At 43.0% G+C, this 13,834-nt stretch overlaps 1 protein-coding gene and 1 long non-coding RNA gene across 4 annotated transcripts in view; one reads left to right on the top strand and one right to left on the bottom strand.

Annotated features, from left to right (window-relative positions):
- Positions 1-8,398, bottom strand: part of KIF2A (kinesin family member 2A) — a 74,723-nt gene extending 66,325 nt beyond the window's left edge. For 2 of the 3 annotated variants that reach the window (XM_028123846.2, XM_028123847.2), the window contains exon 1: positions 8,121-8,246. In XM_028123846.2, the coding sequence (XP_027979647.1) occupies positions 8,121-8,184 (64 nt within the window). In that variant the 5' untranslated portion in view covers positions 8,185-8,246. Of the gene's footprint in view, positions 1-8,120 lie in introns of all 3 variants that reach the window. The other variant, XM_028123848.2, reaches the window with a different exon arrangement.
- A 182-nt stretch (positions 8,399-8,580) lies between these two features.
- On the top strand, positions 8,581-9,473 carry LOC114224675 (uncharacterized). The gene is made up of 2 exons (XR_003612432.2): positions 8,581-9,126; positions 9,234-9,473. It is a non-coding gene; the product is annotated as an uncharacterized LOC114224675 (long non-coding RNA).
- The last annotated feature ends 4,361 nt before the right edge of the window (positions 9,474-13,834 follow it).

Here is a 13,834-nt window from a genome sequence, read left to right as displayed (position 1 = left end):
TGGATGAAGCTGAGTAGATAAATGCTGACCAAGAGTTATAATCAAAAAGTCCTTCTTTGTGTAGTGCAGACACCTTGCAAATTTTACTGTGTGCCCCACCCCGATCCCATCTGTCCTTTAAATTTTTTTTATATAGCCTGGGGAGGTGTCTGATTCTTACGGTCCCTTGGCCACACTGTGTGAGGAGAGTTGTTTCCAAATTACATACAAGTACCAGCAGGTGGTCGACCAGTTTCCATGCTCCCCTCCCTCGGTCCCTGTGTCTACAAGCACCCCGGTATCTCGACAGAAACGCGATGCCACGGCTCTTCTACCAGAAATGTAAATGTGAAAAAAACGGATTCTTTTCGGTACCAAAACAAGGGTAAAAAGTCATAAAGTTAAAACTCAGACGGGTATTACAGAAAAGAAAACAGGCCAGTAATAACAAATAAGGACAATTTCAGCAAAGTGACGGGGCTATAAGGACTGGTGGTACTGTACTAAGAGGAATTTTGAGGATGCATATGGGCTTATCAGGAAAGCACACTGTAAGGGATAATGGATATTGGTCTTGGGCAGAGGAGGTGAAAGGGACAGCATTTCCAGAAGACTCCTAACTGCAAGAGTCTAAATAAAGAGCCTAAACCTAAAAAGGGAAGTGGCAATCAGGTACACACAGAACAGCATACTTCTGTCGGTACTTACCATACTATACGTCAATCATTTACTTACTGTTTTTGAAGGCAGGAACTGTGTGTGCCTTATTCTTTTTTGTATCTCCAACACCTATCAGAATGCCTGACATATAATAAGCTATTAATAAAAATGTATTTAATTAAATCTGCAATAAGAAAAAACTATGAGATCACACTTTTGTGATCTGGCAAAATCACTTATGGTCTATATACCAAAACGTACTCACTCTCTAGTAAATACCCACTTGGACTGCAAGGTTGGTTGTAGTGGATAACAACAAAAATAAGCAGTACCAAAACGAGAGAGCCCTAGGCAAAGACTAGATTTACAAGCACAACTTTAAAAAGGGACACCTCCCTACCCATTTTACTCCCAGGAGACAGTAACAAAAAGTTAATTTAAGATTAACCAACAATGAGGGGCGCCTGGGTGGCTCAGTCGGTTAAGCGTCTGCCTTCAGCTCAGGTCATGATCCCAGGGTCCTGGGATCGAGCCCCGCATCGGGCTCCCTGCTTCTCCCTCTCTCTCTGCTGCTCCCCCTGCTTGTGCTCTATCCCTCTCTCTCAAATAAATAATAAAATCTTAAAAAAAATTTAAAAAAAGATTAACCAACAATGAAATGGTATTTCATTTCATTTGAGCAAGTTTTCACAAGACAAATCCCAATAAGCATGAACCTGAATTTATTTAGCTCTCTATATAAGTACATGGCACAGTATCCACTATGTGTAATCAAGCCCTTAAATGTTTAAGATGGTTAGGTTCTAATACCTATTTTCACTTAGGCACTATAATACCATTTTTATTACTTTAATCAAAAGAGATACTATGTGATGGGAGGGCAACGTAACCTATATTAACGCCACACTGGACCAGAAGAGTGAAAATGAGTTGTGCCCAAGGCTTAGAAATTGTATCTATTCTATTAGAAGTATGATCTCAAAATAAATAAACACCTTAAAAGATTATTTTAGGTTACAGGACAGAGGTGTTAAAAGCAAAGTAGATGGCTTAATCCGAGAATTAAGCTTTGCAAAAGATGAATATAATATTAACGACAGGTATACTTGAGACAGTTAGAATGAGTCCAGATGATCTCTCAAGGAACCCTGTTCTGGATATTCCACACTCAAGCCTCCTCCCCTATTTAAACAAGACACAGGCTTAACTAGCTCTTTGTTATTTTCTAGATCTTAAAAAATTATGACACACAAAAAAGCTGACACATAACCTTTCCTCAGAGTTCCAAAATTTTTGCCTTAAGAATCAAATGACTAGGCAATGAACATAGATTCCTGGGTTTCTGTGATAATTCTAGAAGCAACAAGTGATTAGTGAAAAGGGCTTTAAAGCCTTAAACTGCTGAATTTTTATCCTTATGGTTAATAAAATGTCAGAATTTAATTTGATCTCACCAATTCTGAAAATTTAATTCAATGTTATCAGTTGTAGGTTTTCTGAGCCTCTTGTAGCAGTAGAAAAAAATTTTACTACAGGGGCTTTTACATCTTAAAAAAAAAAACCACTGAAGTACAAAAAGTATACAACTTCAGGGGCACCTGGGTGGCTCAGTTGTTAAGCGTCTGCCTTTGGCTCAGGTCATGATCCCAGGGTCCTGGGATCGAGCTCCACATTGGGCTCCCTGCTCCGCAGGAAGTCGGCTTCTCCCTCTCCCACTCCCCCTGCTTGTGTTCCCCCTCTCTGTCAAATAATAAAAAAAATCTTAATAAAAAGGTATACAACTTCATACCATCATCCACAAGCATGTGTCAGCACTTAAAAAGAAAACTAGGAGTGAAAGAACCTAGGGTTTGGTTGAGGTTATGCCCCTAATTAACATGTGATCTTGACAAAAAATCCAACCTTAGATTCTTCGCCTATAAAATGATAAATCTACCACCTTACTATCCTGCATTACCTCACAGGGTTTTTTGTGAGGATCCAATTAGACAACTGTTTGAAAACAATGAAGGCCTACATGAAAAAATGCTCAACATCATTCGGCATCAGGGAAATACAAATTAAAACCACAGTGAGATACCAGTCAAAATGGCTAAAATTAACAAGTCGGGAAACAAAAGATGTTGGCAAGGATGCAGAGAAAGAGGAACCCTCTTACACTGTTGGTGGGAGTGCAAACTGGGGCAGCCACTCTGGAAAACAGTACGGAGGTTCCTCAAAAAGTTAAAAAAAAACAGAGCTACCCAATGACCCAGCAATTGCACTACTAGGTATTTATCCAAAGGATACAAACATAGTGATTTGAAGGCGCACATGCACCCCAATGTTTATTGCAGCAATGTCCACAATAGCCAAACTACGGAAAGAGCACAGATGTCCATCCACAGGTGAATGGATAAAGATGTGGTGTATATGTACACAATGGAATATTACTCAGCCATCAAAAAAATGAAATCTTGCCATTTGCAACGATGTGGATGGAACTAGAGGATATTATGCTAAGCAAAATAAGTCAACCAGTGAAAGACAATTATCATATGATGTCATTCATACGTGGAATTCAAGAAAGATAACAGGTAAACATGGGGGAAGGGAGGGAAAAATAAAATAAGATGAGGGGCGCCTGGGTGGCTCAGTCGTTAAGCGTCTGCCTTCGGCTCAGGTCATGATCCCGGGGGCTCTGGGATCAAGCCCCGCATCGGGCTCCCTGCTCCGCAGGAAGCCTGCTTCTCCTTCTCCCACTCCCCCTGCTTGTGTTCCCTCTCTTGCTGTGTCTCTCTCTGTCAAATAAATAAATAAAATCTTTAAAAAAATTAATTAATTAAATAAAATAAGATGAAATCAGCGGGAGGCAAATCATAAGAAACTCTTGATCAAAGGAAACAAACTGCGAGCTGCTGGGCAGAGGGAGGTGGGGGCATGGGGTAACTGGGTGATGGACATTAAGGAGGGTACATGATATAATGAGCACTGGGTGCTATAAGCAACTGATGAACCACTAAACTCTAGCTCTGAAGCTAATAATACACTATATGTTAATTAATTGATTTTAAAGAAAAGAAAAGTATGAAGGCCTAACTATACATATATGGAACCATTATCTTGTTATTTACCATGTAAAAGGAAATTATTAATCCACAAATTTCCCCATTCCACCCACTCCACAGAGCCACACAATCTTACCTAAACAACTATATTGCTACGTTGTTCATTTTTATTACCTACATTCACACAGTCCATTCTCCAAAGTCTACATATGACATGTAAAGATGAACTAGCAAAAGAATAAATATGGCAAAACAGGTAGGAGAATTAGGCCATTTAAAATCTTTCCTAAAGATTGCCTGCTCTAAACTCCAAGAGTCCCGATAAATCCTTTGAAATCTTTACCTTCATGATTTCAGATGCTTAATTAAAGCATTCTTTTCACCAACACTGTGATCTTCTAGTTACTATACCATTACCACTTTTTACCAGATCATTCCAACTGGGCTCTATAACACTGCTCCCTAGCGCCCTTCCTATGACCAAGAAGCAATTTCCTACACATCCTTATTGGGCTGTAGAAAGCTGTGTATGGTTCCTAAATAACAGAAATCTCCCTTTACTGCCACAGTTCTTGATAGTCTGGTTTCTGTGCTATGCAAGACAGGTTCCTGGCTACCACTACAAGCTGTAAGAATCCAGACAAGTCCCTTAAGGTGACTTGGGGCTCTGTTTCCATATTTATAAAAATGAGAACTAGATTAACTTCAAGGATCTTTCTGGTCGATCTTTCTCTTCAGATCACATATATCAATGCTGTGACTAAGAGACCCCAGAAAACAATCCCATCAGAGTTGCAGCTTCCAAATATTCAAAACATTTCTCATCCCTCCCCCAGTCTCTAAAGGATAATTACAGACACTGTCAAACAGGTAAGAGATGTTTTAACAGTGCTTTTCAGAATTCCCAATAAAGACTACCTAGCTATGGTGACTGGGTGGCTCAGTTGGTGAAGCCTCTGCCTTCACGTCAGGTCATGATCCCAGAATCCTGGGATGGAGCCCCATGTCAGCCTCCCTGCTCAGTGGGGAGCCTGCTTCTCCCTCTCCCTCTGCCTGCCACTCCCCATTTATGCACACTGTGAAATACATAAAATCTTAAAAAAAAAAAAAAACAACTATCTAGCTACATAACAGTAAGAGTGCAGGTTTTAGAGTCACTGGATTCCAAAAATGAGTTGAATCAAAAGGGTAACAGGAAACCACATGCAAAAAAATAAATTATACATGACTATCCATTTCCAGAAACTAGTCTAATTTCATAACAGGTTATTGCCTGTGGTGGGGAACAATCTCAGTACATCTGATCTCTGTCATTCTTAACTTCAGAATACCAGAAATGTGAGATTAGCTTTAGCAGATCACTCAATTCCAGTCAACTCTGGGGATGTTGTACTAAGAGGCCTGAATGGAGTGGGGTAGAGGGGGGCAGAGCAGAATAAGGAGGTGGTGGGCACCTGGGTGGCTCAGATGGTTGAGCGTCTGCCTTCAGCTCGGGTCATGATCCCAGAGTCCTGGGATCGAGTCCCGCATCAGGCTCCCTGCTCGGTGGGGAGCCTGCTTCTCCCTCTGCCTCGCTCTCTCTCTGTCTCTCATGAATAAATAAACAAAAAATCTTAAAAAAAAAAAAAAAGAATAAGGAGGTGGTAGCCTAGATAGAAGGGTTTCACTTCCAGGTAAGATGTTATCAGAATGGTAAACTTAAATGTTTGAAAACCAAAGACCCAATAATGAATGATTCACTCAAAAACTATATGGGAGAACCTCTGCTAGGCACATGGGAGGAGATACACAGATGAATTCAGGAAACTGAAGAGGCTATAATAAGTATTTTAATCCCATAACACCCTGACTGTGGTTGAAGTGGATGTGGGTAGCCTGCCATCCCTCAGTTGGATTCTACAACACCTCATCTCCAGTGCAGTTTGAAAATATAATATTAAAAGAAATACACCCAAATATATTAGTACTTCCGGAAATATGCTGCCTCGTGAATGATACAGAATGACTTAGGAATTCAGAGGCTGGCTATCCATCTGGTTTTAGTAATTAGTGAAGACTTACTGGGATTAGTTTTGAGCAGGGCCTTTAAAGATAAGAATAAATTCATTTTAGTTTACCCGTTGGCCCTCAGAATATGTTTTATTTCTATATGAGCATCAGATTGGAGAAGCATGCTCTGAAACGAGGACAAGTATCACCATTAGGAAGCATGCAGAACATCAAGTCACCAGTTAATAGCAGTCTACAGCAGCCCTTCTTCACTCATGTGATTTCCATTGTCTCAGGCATTACATTAGTGCTCATCCAACTACAAAGTTTATTTTTGTTACAATAACCACTAGTGTTTATCCAATACAGATGTGCTATAGAAGTAGGAGGAAACAAAACAGCTTCTTTAATGTGAAAAAAGAAAGCTTGTGGGGAGTTTCCCAGGCATCTTTTTTTCTACTGTGACACACCACTATCCAATGCAAATGACCATTCCCTTCAAGTTGTCTACTTTTACCTTCCACCAATTCCATCATGCATCTGAAGGGCATAAATATGTATATGACTAAAGGTTGGGATAATACACATTGTAACAATTTCCATTATGACCTAATGGGCAAACTGGTTTGAAATGTGACTTTAGGTTATTAGCACCTATAGAAGAACACAAAGCTCTGATATATATGTTTGGATTTCTGGTAAAGGCAAAAGCTGAAAGACTATTAAAAAGTCTCTGTCCTAGAACCCTAAAATGAACCAAAATTATTTCACATCATGCGTTTAAACAAAAAAAGTGTTTAGAAAAAATAAAAAAATACAAAGCTTTCAAAGGCCGTATGATACTGGTTTTTAAAAATGTTTTGTAGTAACACCTACAATCATAAAGGCTTAGAATGTAAAGAACTTAACACATTTTATTGCACCCCGAAATTTTAAATAATATGCAAATCCTACTTTCATTGGAATGCAGTGAACCCTTGTTCACCTAAAAAAGAAATGACAGTAAAACAGTACTGTTTAAGGACAGTAATTCGAAGAGAAAATAAAAAGAAACCCCAACCCAAGAAAAGGAGACATCGCTTTCCCGGTGGTGTTACTAGTAACTACTAAAGCTCTAAGCGGTATACGTGATCTTTTCACATTCAGGGTAATGATGTTTCCGGCTGTTAATGCAAATTATCTCAAATATAATGGGAAAAAATCATTAGCTATATGAGGTCTAACAATATATCACACAGGTAACAGGGAAGTCAATCTAGCTTCACATAACTTAGTCAAACTTGCTCAGAAACCAGGAGGGTGTGGATGTGATAGCAACGTTACTACTGACTAGGCAAGAGGATAAAAAGCCATAAATAAAGGTGAGTGTCAGGGAGATGGAGTCATGAACACTGCACACACCTATTACATATCTCTAGTTCTTCCAATATTCGAACTGAAAGAAAATTGTACTTCTCTCTCTCCATGCGTTTTCTCCTTTACAATATAAATTATTTCCAAGCCTGGCTGGCATCTCACTCCACACCCCAAGCTAGTGACATAAAACATTTTCCCCAAGAGGAGCCTATAAAAGATACGTAAGCCTTTTCTTTTCTTTTGAATTAAGCATGTATATTCGCCTCATCTTACACTTCTCTCTCAGTTACCTCTCCAGAGGGTGTGAAAAATATCAACATCCGGTCGCCCACCCCACCCTCTCGGTAATGCATCGCGTTGACTAGGCTCAGCCCTCTCCTTCCCTTTCAGTCTCATCACCTCTGAGAAGCTTATCGAACATTTCTTCCCACTGCTCCCCCCCACCCCCACATATTCATGGCCGAGCACGACGTTCTCCGCATCCTTCTTCCAAGGAAGGGACTAGCAAAAAAAAAAAAAAAAGAAAAAAAGAAAAGGCATGCCCGAGAAGCGACAGGCGAAGAAGCCTGACCAGCTTCAGGGTTGGCCTTTTTCCCCCTGCCTCGGGCCGGGAGTCGGTTCTCTAAACACTGAAACCACTGGTCTCCACGCTCTCCCCACCCCCCACCCCCCCAAGAGATACTGCCGGAAAATGAAAAGGCCGGGTGAAACGCGAGGTTGGGTCCTCCCTAAAGAAGCCCTCTGCCCCCGGCCCCACGGGCTGGAGTCCCCGGGTAGGATGGAGATCGCGGGAAGAGCGGGGACCCCTGTCCCGGGACCGTCCGCCTCACCCGCCCGAACCCCCAGAGATGCGGCCGCGACACCCAGGCCATGGCCAGCGGCCCCTCCCCGCCCCCCGCACTGCAGCGGCACCCGGGGCGGACCCCACGCCGGCCTCACTCGCACACACGCCACACACAAAAGCGCCGCGGCCGCCGCCTTCCCGCCCCCACAGCCCGGCGGAGCAATCAATGAGGCGGCCGGCCCCGCGTCCCCTCCATGAACACCCGAATGCGGGGCCCGGCCAGTAGGGGCGGCGGCGCGGCTCACCATCGCTCCGCTTGATCTCCACGTAAATCCCGATCTGGATCTTGCCGAAGTTGGCCGTTGCCATCACCTCATCTGGAGCAGCGGCGGCGGGCCGAGGGAGGGGGACGGGAGGGCGGAAAAGGCGGGGAGGGGGCGGGGTAGGTGTGGGAGGGGGAGCGGTTGCCCGCGGCCGCGCCGGCCCGGGCGACAGCGTGAACGCGAGCCGGGGCCGCGAGGAGCAGCGGCGGGGATGCAGGCGGAGGCCCCGGGCCTGAAGGCCGGCAGGAGAACGCGCACGCCGGGGCGTCGGGGTGAAGCGAGGGCCGGGGCCGTCAGGCGGCGCGGGGGAGAGTGGGAGGGCCCGCGCCGCCCGCCCAGGAGCCGACGCTGGGGAGGCGGGGCGCCGCGCGCGTGCGCAGAGCGCACCTCCCGCGTCTCTTCCTTCTTGGCCAGCCTTTTCCCCGCTGCCTTGAGGCGTACCCCTGCGCAGCTCCGCGGCGGGGCGAGCGGGCGTCGGCCGTGGCTTGGCCGGCGGAGGGAGCGGAGCGCGCGTGGCACCGCCCCGAAAGATCCAGGGTCGGGTTTGATTTCGGCGCGCGGCCTAGAAGAGGCGGGAACCCGCGTGCTGGTGCCTTCCTGTCTCTCTGGCTTCCATGATTTGTCCCTGTGGCCGGAATGGATTAAGGGCCCTATTGGTTGTGGGCTTTCCGAGTGGGAATGTGGGGCTGAGCGACGTGAATTTAGGGACCGGCCATTGACAGAACGGGCATAGTGTTTCATCTTAGAGTGTCAGCTGTATTGCCACTTAGAGGTGGCCGGCCCAAGTAAGGTTTCCCATCCAGTTATGGAAAAGGGGAAGAAAAACCTTTGCGGTGTCACCCACCCTTAAATCCGAATGAAGATCCTCTTCTTCATGGCCTTGCCTGATAGCTAGCCCGTCGCGACGCAAACATAAACCGTGTGCTGGAGCCGCCTTGACTCTTCCGTTTATGGTGCATCCGAAGCTGGTGTATTGTCTCTGCTGTAGGTAGGGTTCAAGACTTTTATTTGCTCTGGCCCATAAAGCCAATAATATGATTCAGGGACAGAGGGCAGACAACATAAGGTTGACTAAGGAATGTGCCTTTTCTGCAGAGTCACTTGACTAGTCTGACCACATCAACGTGAAGAGAAAGACTCTCCACCCTGGGAGAGCAGGAGGACCGTGTGGACAAGGAACATGGAAACCGTTTACAGCACCATGTAGAAACCAACAAAAGTGTGACTTTCGCTTCTAGCGTTCAGACGTGTTATGGAGGAAACACTTTTCGTGCCTTATTTTCTGTAGTCATTGTTAATCTCTCTGTAATAATAACCAAAATTTAAAAATTGGAAGCTAGACACGTGTGTGTTAAGTACATATGTGCATATATGCACACGCCTAGAATTTTCACCCCAATAATCAAGACAAGTAGACCCTAAAAAATGTTAAAAGACTCAGACTCCATCTGTAACTTGAACATATTGAAGGCATACTTGTCAAAAGAATGAAGTTTCTTAAATCCATTCAAAAGTAAGAATAATTTATACAGGAGAAAAAAAACGCTGGGTAGACAACCTAGAAAATAACGTTTTTTGTTTTTTTTTTTTTTAAGAGAGGGAGAGTGTGGGGGACTTAGGGAGCCAGAGAATCTTAAGCAGGCTTGATGGCCAGCGTGGAGCCCCATCTGGGTCTCCATCTCACAACCCCAGGATCCTGACCTGAGCTGAAATGAAGAGTCAGGTGCTCAACTGACTGAGTGACCCAGGTGCCCCATACTGTCTGTTTTTCTATTCCAGAAATGACATTACTGTAAATCTCACTTAAGGACCTCTGTTTCAAAATAAGATTTGACCAAATCAAGATTTGGTTGTTTTTTGTTTTAAATAATCTTAAGAGTTTTATCTGAACTCTTCGGGTTCTGCCTACTAGAACTCATTCTCTGATGTCTCTATGACTGAGGTGTAAAGCATCTATTTATTTGCTTGAAAATGCTTTATAGAATGCAAGGACATCAAGCTGTACAGCTTTTAAATTTAAAATTGCTTCGTAAAGTATGTTTTATCATGGTTGCTGACACATACCTTGTACCCTGTGGGTTATGTAATTAAGGAGGCTAAACCTTTAATCCGTATACAAAGGTATTTTAAAAAGATGTATATGATCCTGCTCCATTAAAAAAATGTATGAGACATACCACATGTCAAATATAAAAGCCTTTTTTTTGCAGGTCATACCCAAAAGGCTTATGTTTTTTGGTACATCTCAACATATAAATTTACCAAGACTTGCACCTTGGGCTTTGTGTGCAAGTAGCCTCCTAAAGAACAGTTATGAATAAATGCAATGAGGCTATGTTTCCATCAACAACGAAGATCAAGAATTCTGACTGTGGCTCAGGCATTAGCAAAATATATAACCCTAACTATAAGAGTGACTGGCACACACTAGACACTGATATTTGTCCAATGAGGTAACTTGTTAAACTGCTCTGAATCTCTGTTACCTCTTAGAATAGGCTGGAAAAGTAACTGTTCTCTCAACTGCAGAAAGTTTTTGTGAGTGTCAAATGAAATAAAACACTGCAGTGCTTTGATACTTACAAAGTATAATACAAGTTTAAAAACAAAGTAAACCCATCCTATAAAAAATAAGCCAGTACTCTACTATAATCTTCAAATCATTAATTAGAATTTTATGTCCAGTGACATAAAATGAAACACAGTTGGCATCGGCTCTGACCCTCATCACCTCACATTTGGCGGGAGAGCAAGAGCTTTACACATCTGTCTGTATTCTTTTACCCACTCCGGGCCATTCTGGCAGAATAATCTTGCCCAGTGATCATTTCTGTCAAGTCATAACCTAGTAAGAGTGATTGCTGTTGACCTATTCTATCCTGAGTTGATAAACTGTTTTTAAAAAATCACTTATTTTCATCCAACCAAGCCAGTCTCCTTTTGATGCCTGGAATTCTTTTTAAAAATTTCTGTGCTTTGGAGTCTTTAGTACACAAACCTTAAGAGATTATTCCAAGGAAGAGGCTGTTAAACTAGTGAGTTTTGAGGCAGCAGCCCGCACTCCCCTTAAGCAGTCATCTGCTCCTCTAGTGGAGAGTAGAGGTACAACTTGGCTCCAGTTTAGCTCAGATTATCTGTACCTGTCTACATCTTCTAGTTTGAACTTTTCCATTTAGTATTTGCATCTATTCTCAATTACTCCCACAGTTTGTGGATCTAGGATCAAATGGAGAAAGTAGGTAGGGTTAGCAGAGACTGCCTTTGGTTTTAGTATTGTACACTTTTGCCCAGAACTTTCTTGCAGACTTTTTTTTTTAAGACCTTTTGGTGGTGATTCCCCTTTCCCCTTAATTTACTCCAATTTAAATTCTAATTAAACTGGTGTAACTTCACTGTAATTAATTTTAGTCCTTACACAAATATATTACAAACGCCTGGAGATACCAATCCCCATTTTACCTGCTCTAAAATGCCTACTCTTTTCTTCTCCTCTGGATGTCTTTCCGTTGCCTGCAAACATGTCCAGGCAGTCTTCCTCTTGAGGAGACAAAAAAATGCCGTCTTGATCCCACACTTCCCATTCAAATTCCGTTCTATTTTTCACTCTCCCTCCCCTGCCACATTTTCAAATGAGTGCTCTAAATACTCACTGCCTTCATTACCCATCACTCATTCATTTCCTAAGCCCTAAATCTGGATTCATTCCTCTACTGAATTGTATTTTTTTTAAGTGGACAGCTACCTTCCAATGACCTCATTCAGTGGACATTACCATCTTTATTTGCCTTAAACTCTGAAAAGATGGTTTACCTACTTTCTTCCCTACCACACCTTGCCTATTCTGGCCTCAGTTTCTGCTTATCTAGTAAATGACTCGCCCTTCTCTTTTCGTCTCCACTTAAAGCCTTTCCATGTGGCATGGTGCACTGGAAGTCTCCCTTCTTTATGGAGGTTTCTCCTCTCAATTTAATCTGTAATGACTGTCCTATGTGGGTGATTCTCCCCCAATCATGATCATCAGAAGGACCTAAGAAAGATTTTGAACAAATACAGAAGCACAAACTCTATTCCAGGGCCTAATGGTTTAAAATCTTTGGGGGGGGGCACTTAATGTGGCCCACTTTTTATGAATTCACCAGGAGATTCTGAGGTGTAAGTACAACTGATTTAAATCTGTATGTAAAACTGGTTGAGATCTATTGATTATCCCTAAATTCCCATAATTCAGTATTTCTGTACATTGGCCACTTAGAGACTCTGTACTAAATAGACTTTATTTTCCTAGTCCACCTTCTTCATTATAATTCTTTCACTTATACTTTCTGATACTATATTGAAATGGATTAGGGCGCCTGGGTGGCTCAGTCGGTTGAGCGACTGCCTTCGGCTCGGGTCGTGGTCCTGGAGTCCCTGGGATCGAGTCCTGCAGTGGGCTCCCTGCTCGGCGGGGTGTCTGCTTCTCCCTCTGACCTGCCCCCCTCTCGTGCTATCTCATTCTCTCTCTCAAATGAATAGGTGAAATCTTTGAAAAAAAAATATGTTCATTAAAAAAAAAAAAGAAATGGATTAATGGTGGGGTGCCTGGGTGGCTCAGTCGTTGGGCGTCTGCCTTCGGCTCAGGTCATGATCCCAGGGTCCTGGGATCAAGCCCCGCATCGGGCTCCTTGCTCGGTGGGAAGCCTGCTTCTCCCTCTTCCATTCCCCCTGCTTGTGTTCCCTCTGTCGCTGTGTCCTATCAAATAAATAAATAAAATCTTTGAAAAAAAAAAAGAAATGGATTAATGGTAAGCTGTTGGTAGAAACCTAATGTACAAAAGCTTTTAAGGTCTATATCGGACTTAGATCTATATAGAAATATCAAATCATATGCTATCACATTCAATTATTGTCTACATTGAGACATTCCTAATATTTATACTTATTATTGTAATGTTTGCTTTAATTTCCATTTACATGACTAATCCCTCTCAAACATAGGAAGTATTAGTGTTTCCCCTTATGCCAGATTTTCAGTAATTTGATGAGCATGAATTCAGAAATAACAGGAAGTGGTCTTTTCACCATTTGCAGTAATATATCCAAATTTAAAAATCATTTATATATCCTGGGGCCCCTGGGTGGCTCAGCTGGGTAAGTGGCCAGCTCTTGATTTTGGCTCCGGTCATCATCTCAGGGTCTGAGATCCAACCCCCTGTCGGGCTCTGTGCTGGATGTGGAGCTTGCTTAAGATTCTCTTCCTCTCTCTCCCTCTGCTCCTCCCTGCCCCCCCCCAAAGTCATTTATATATCCTTACAGTAGTTGTTGTTAATTCCGGAGCTTAATAAACTCATATATCACAGAGCATTGGTGATATAAACCCAAATGACTAATAATATGCTACACGTCCTCATTACATATTTTAAAAAAACTATGAGCAGTGTTTAGTTTTCTCAGTGTATTCAGGCCAAATCAAGAACAACTAGAAAGAATGGGTCTCACTAAAATATTTCTTTTTTTTTATTTTAAAGAGTTTATTTATTTGACAGAGAGAGAAAGAGAGAGCAAGAGAGCACAAGCAAAGGGAATGGCAGGCAGAGGGAGAAGCAGGCTGCCCGCTGAGCAGTGAGCCTGATGTGGGGCTCCATCCCAGGACCCCAGGATCATGACCCGCGCCAAAGGCAGATGCTCAACCTACTGAGCCACCCAGGTGCCTCAAA

Source organism: Eumetopias jubatus, unplaced genomic scaffold (assembly GCF_037043125.1).
Source record: "Eumetopias jubatus isolate StellerSeaLion01/CBP00866 unplaced genomic scaffold, mEumJub1_p1.0 scaffold_5, whole genome shotgun sequence".
Taxonomy (NCBI): domain Eukaryota; kingdom Metazoa; phylum Chordata; class Mammalia; order Carnivora; family Otariidae; genus Eumetopias; species Eumetopias jubatus.
Note: the sequence above shows the minus strand (reverse complement) of the source record. Positions and strands in the feature narration are given on the sequence as shown.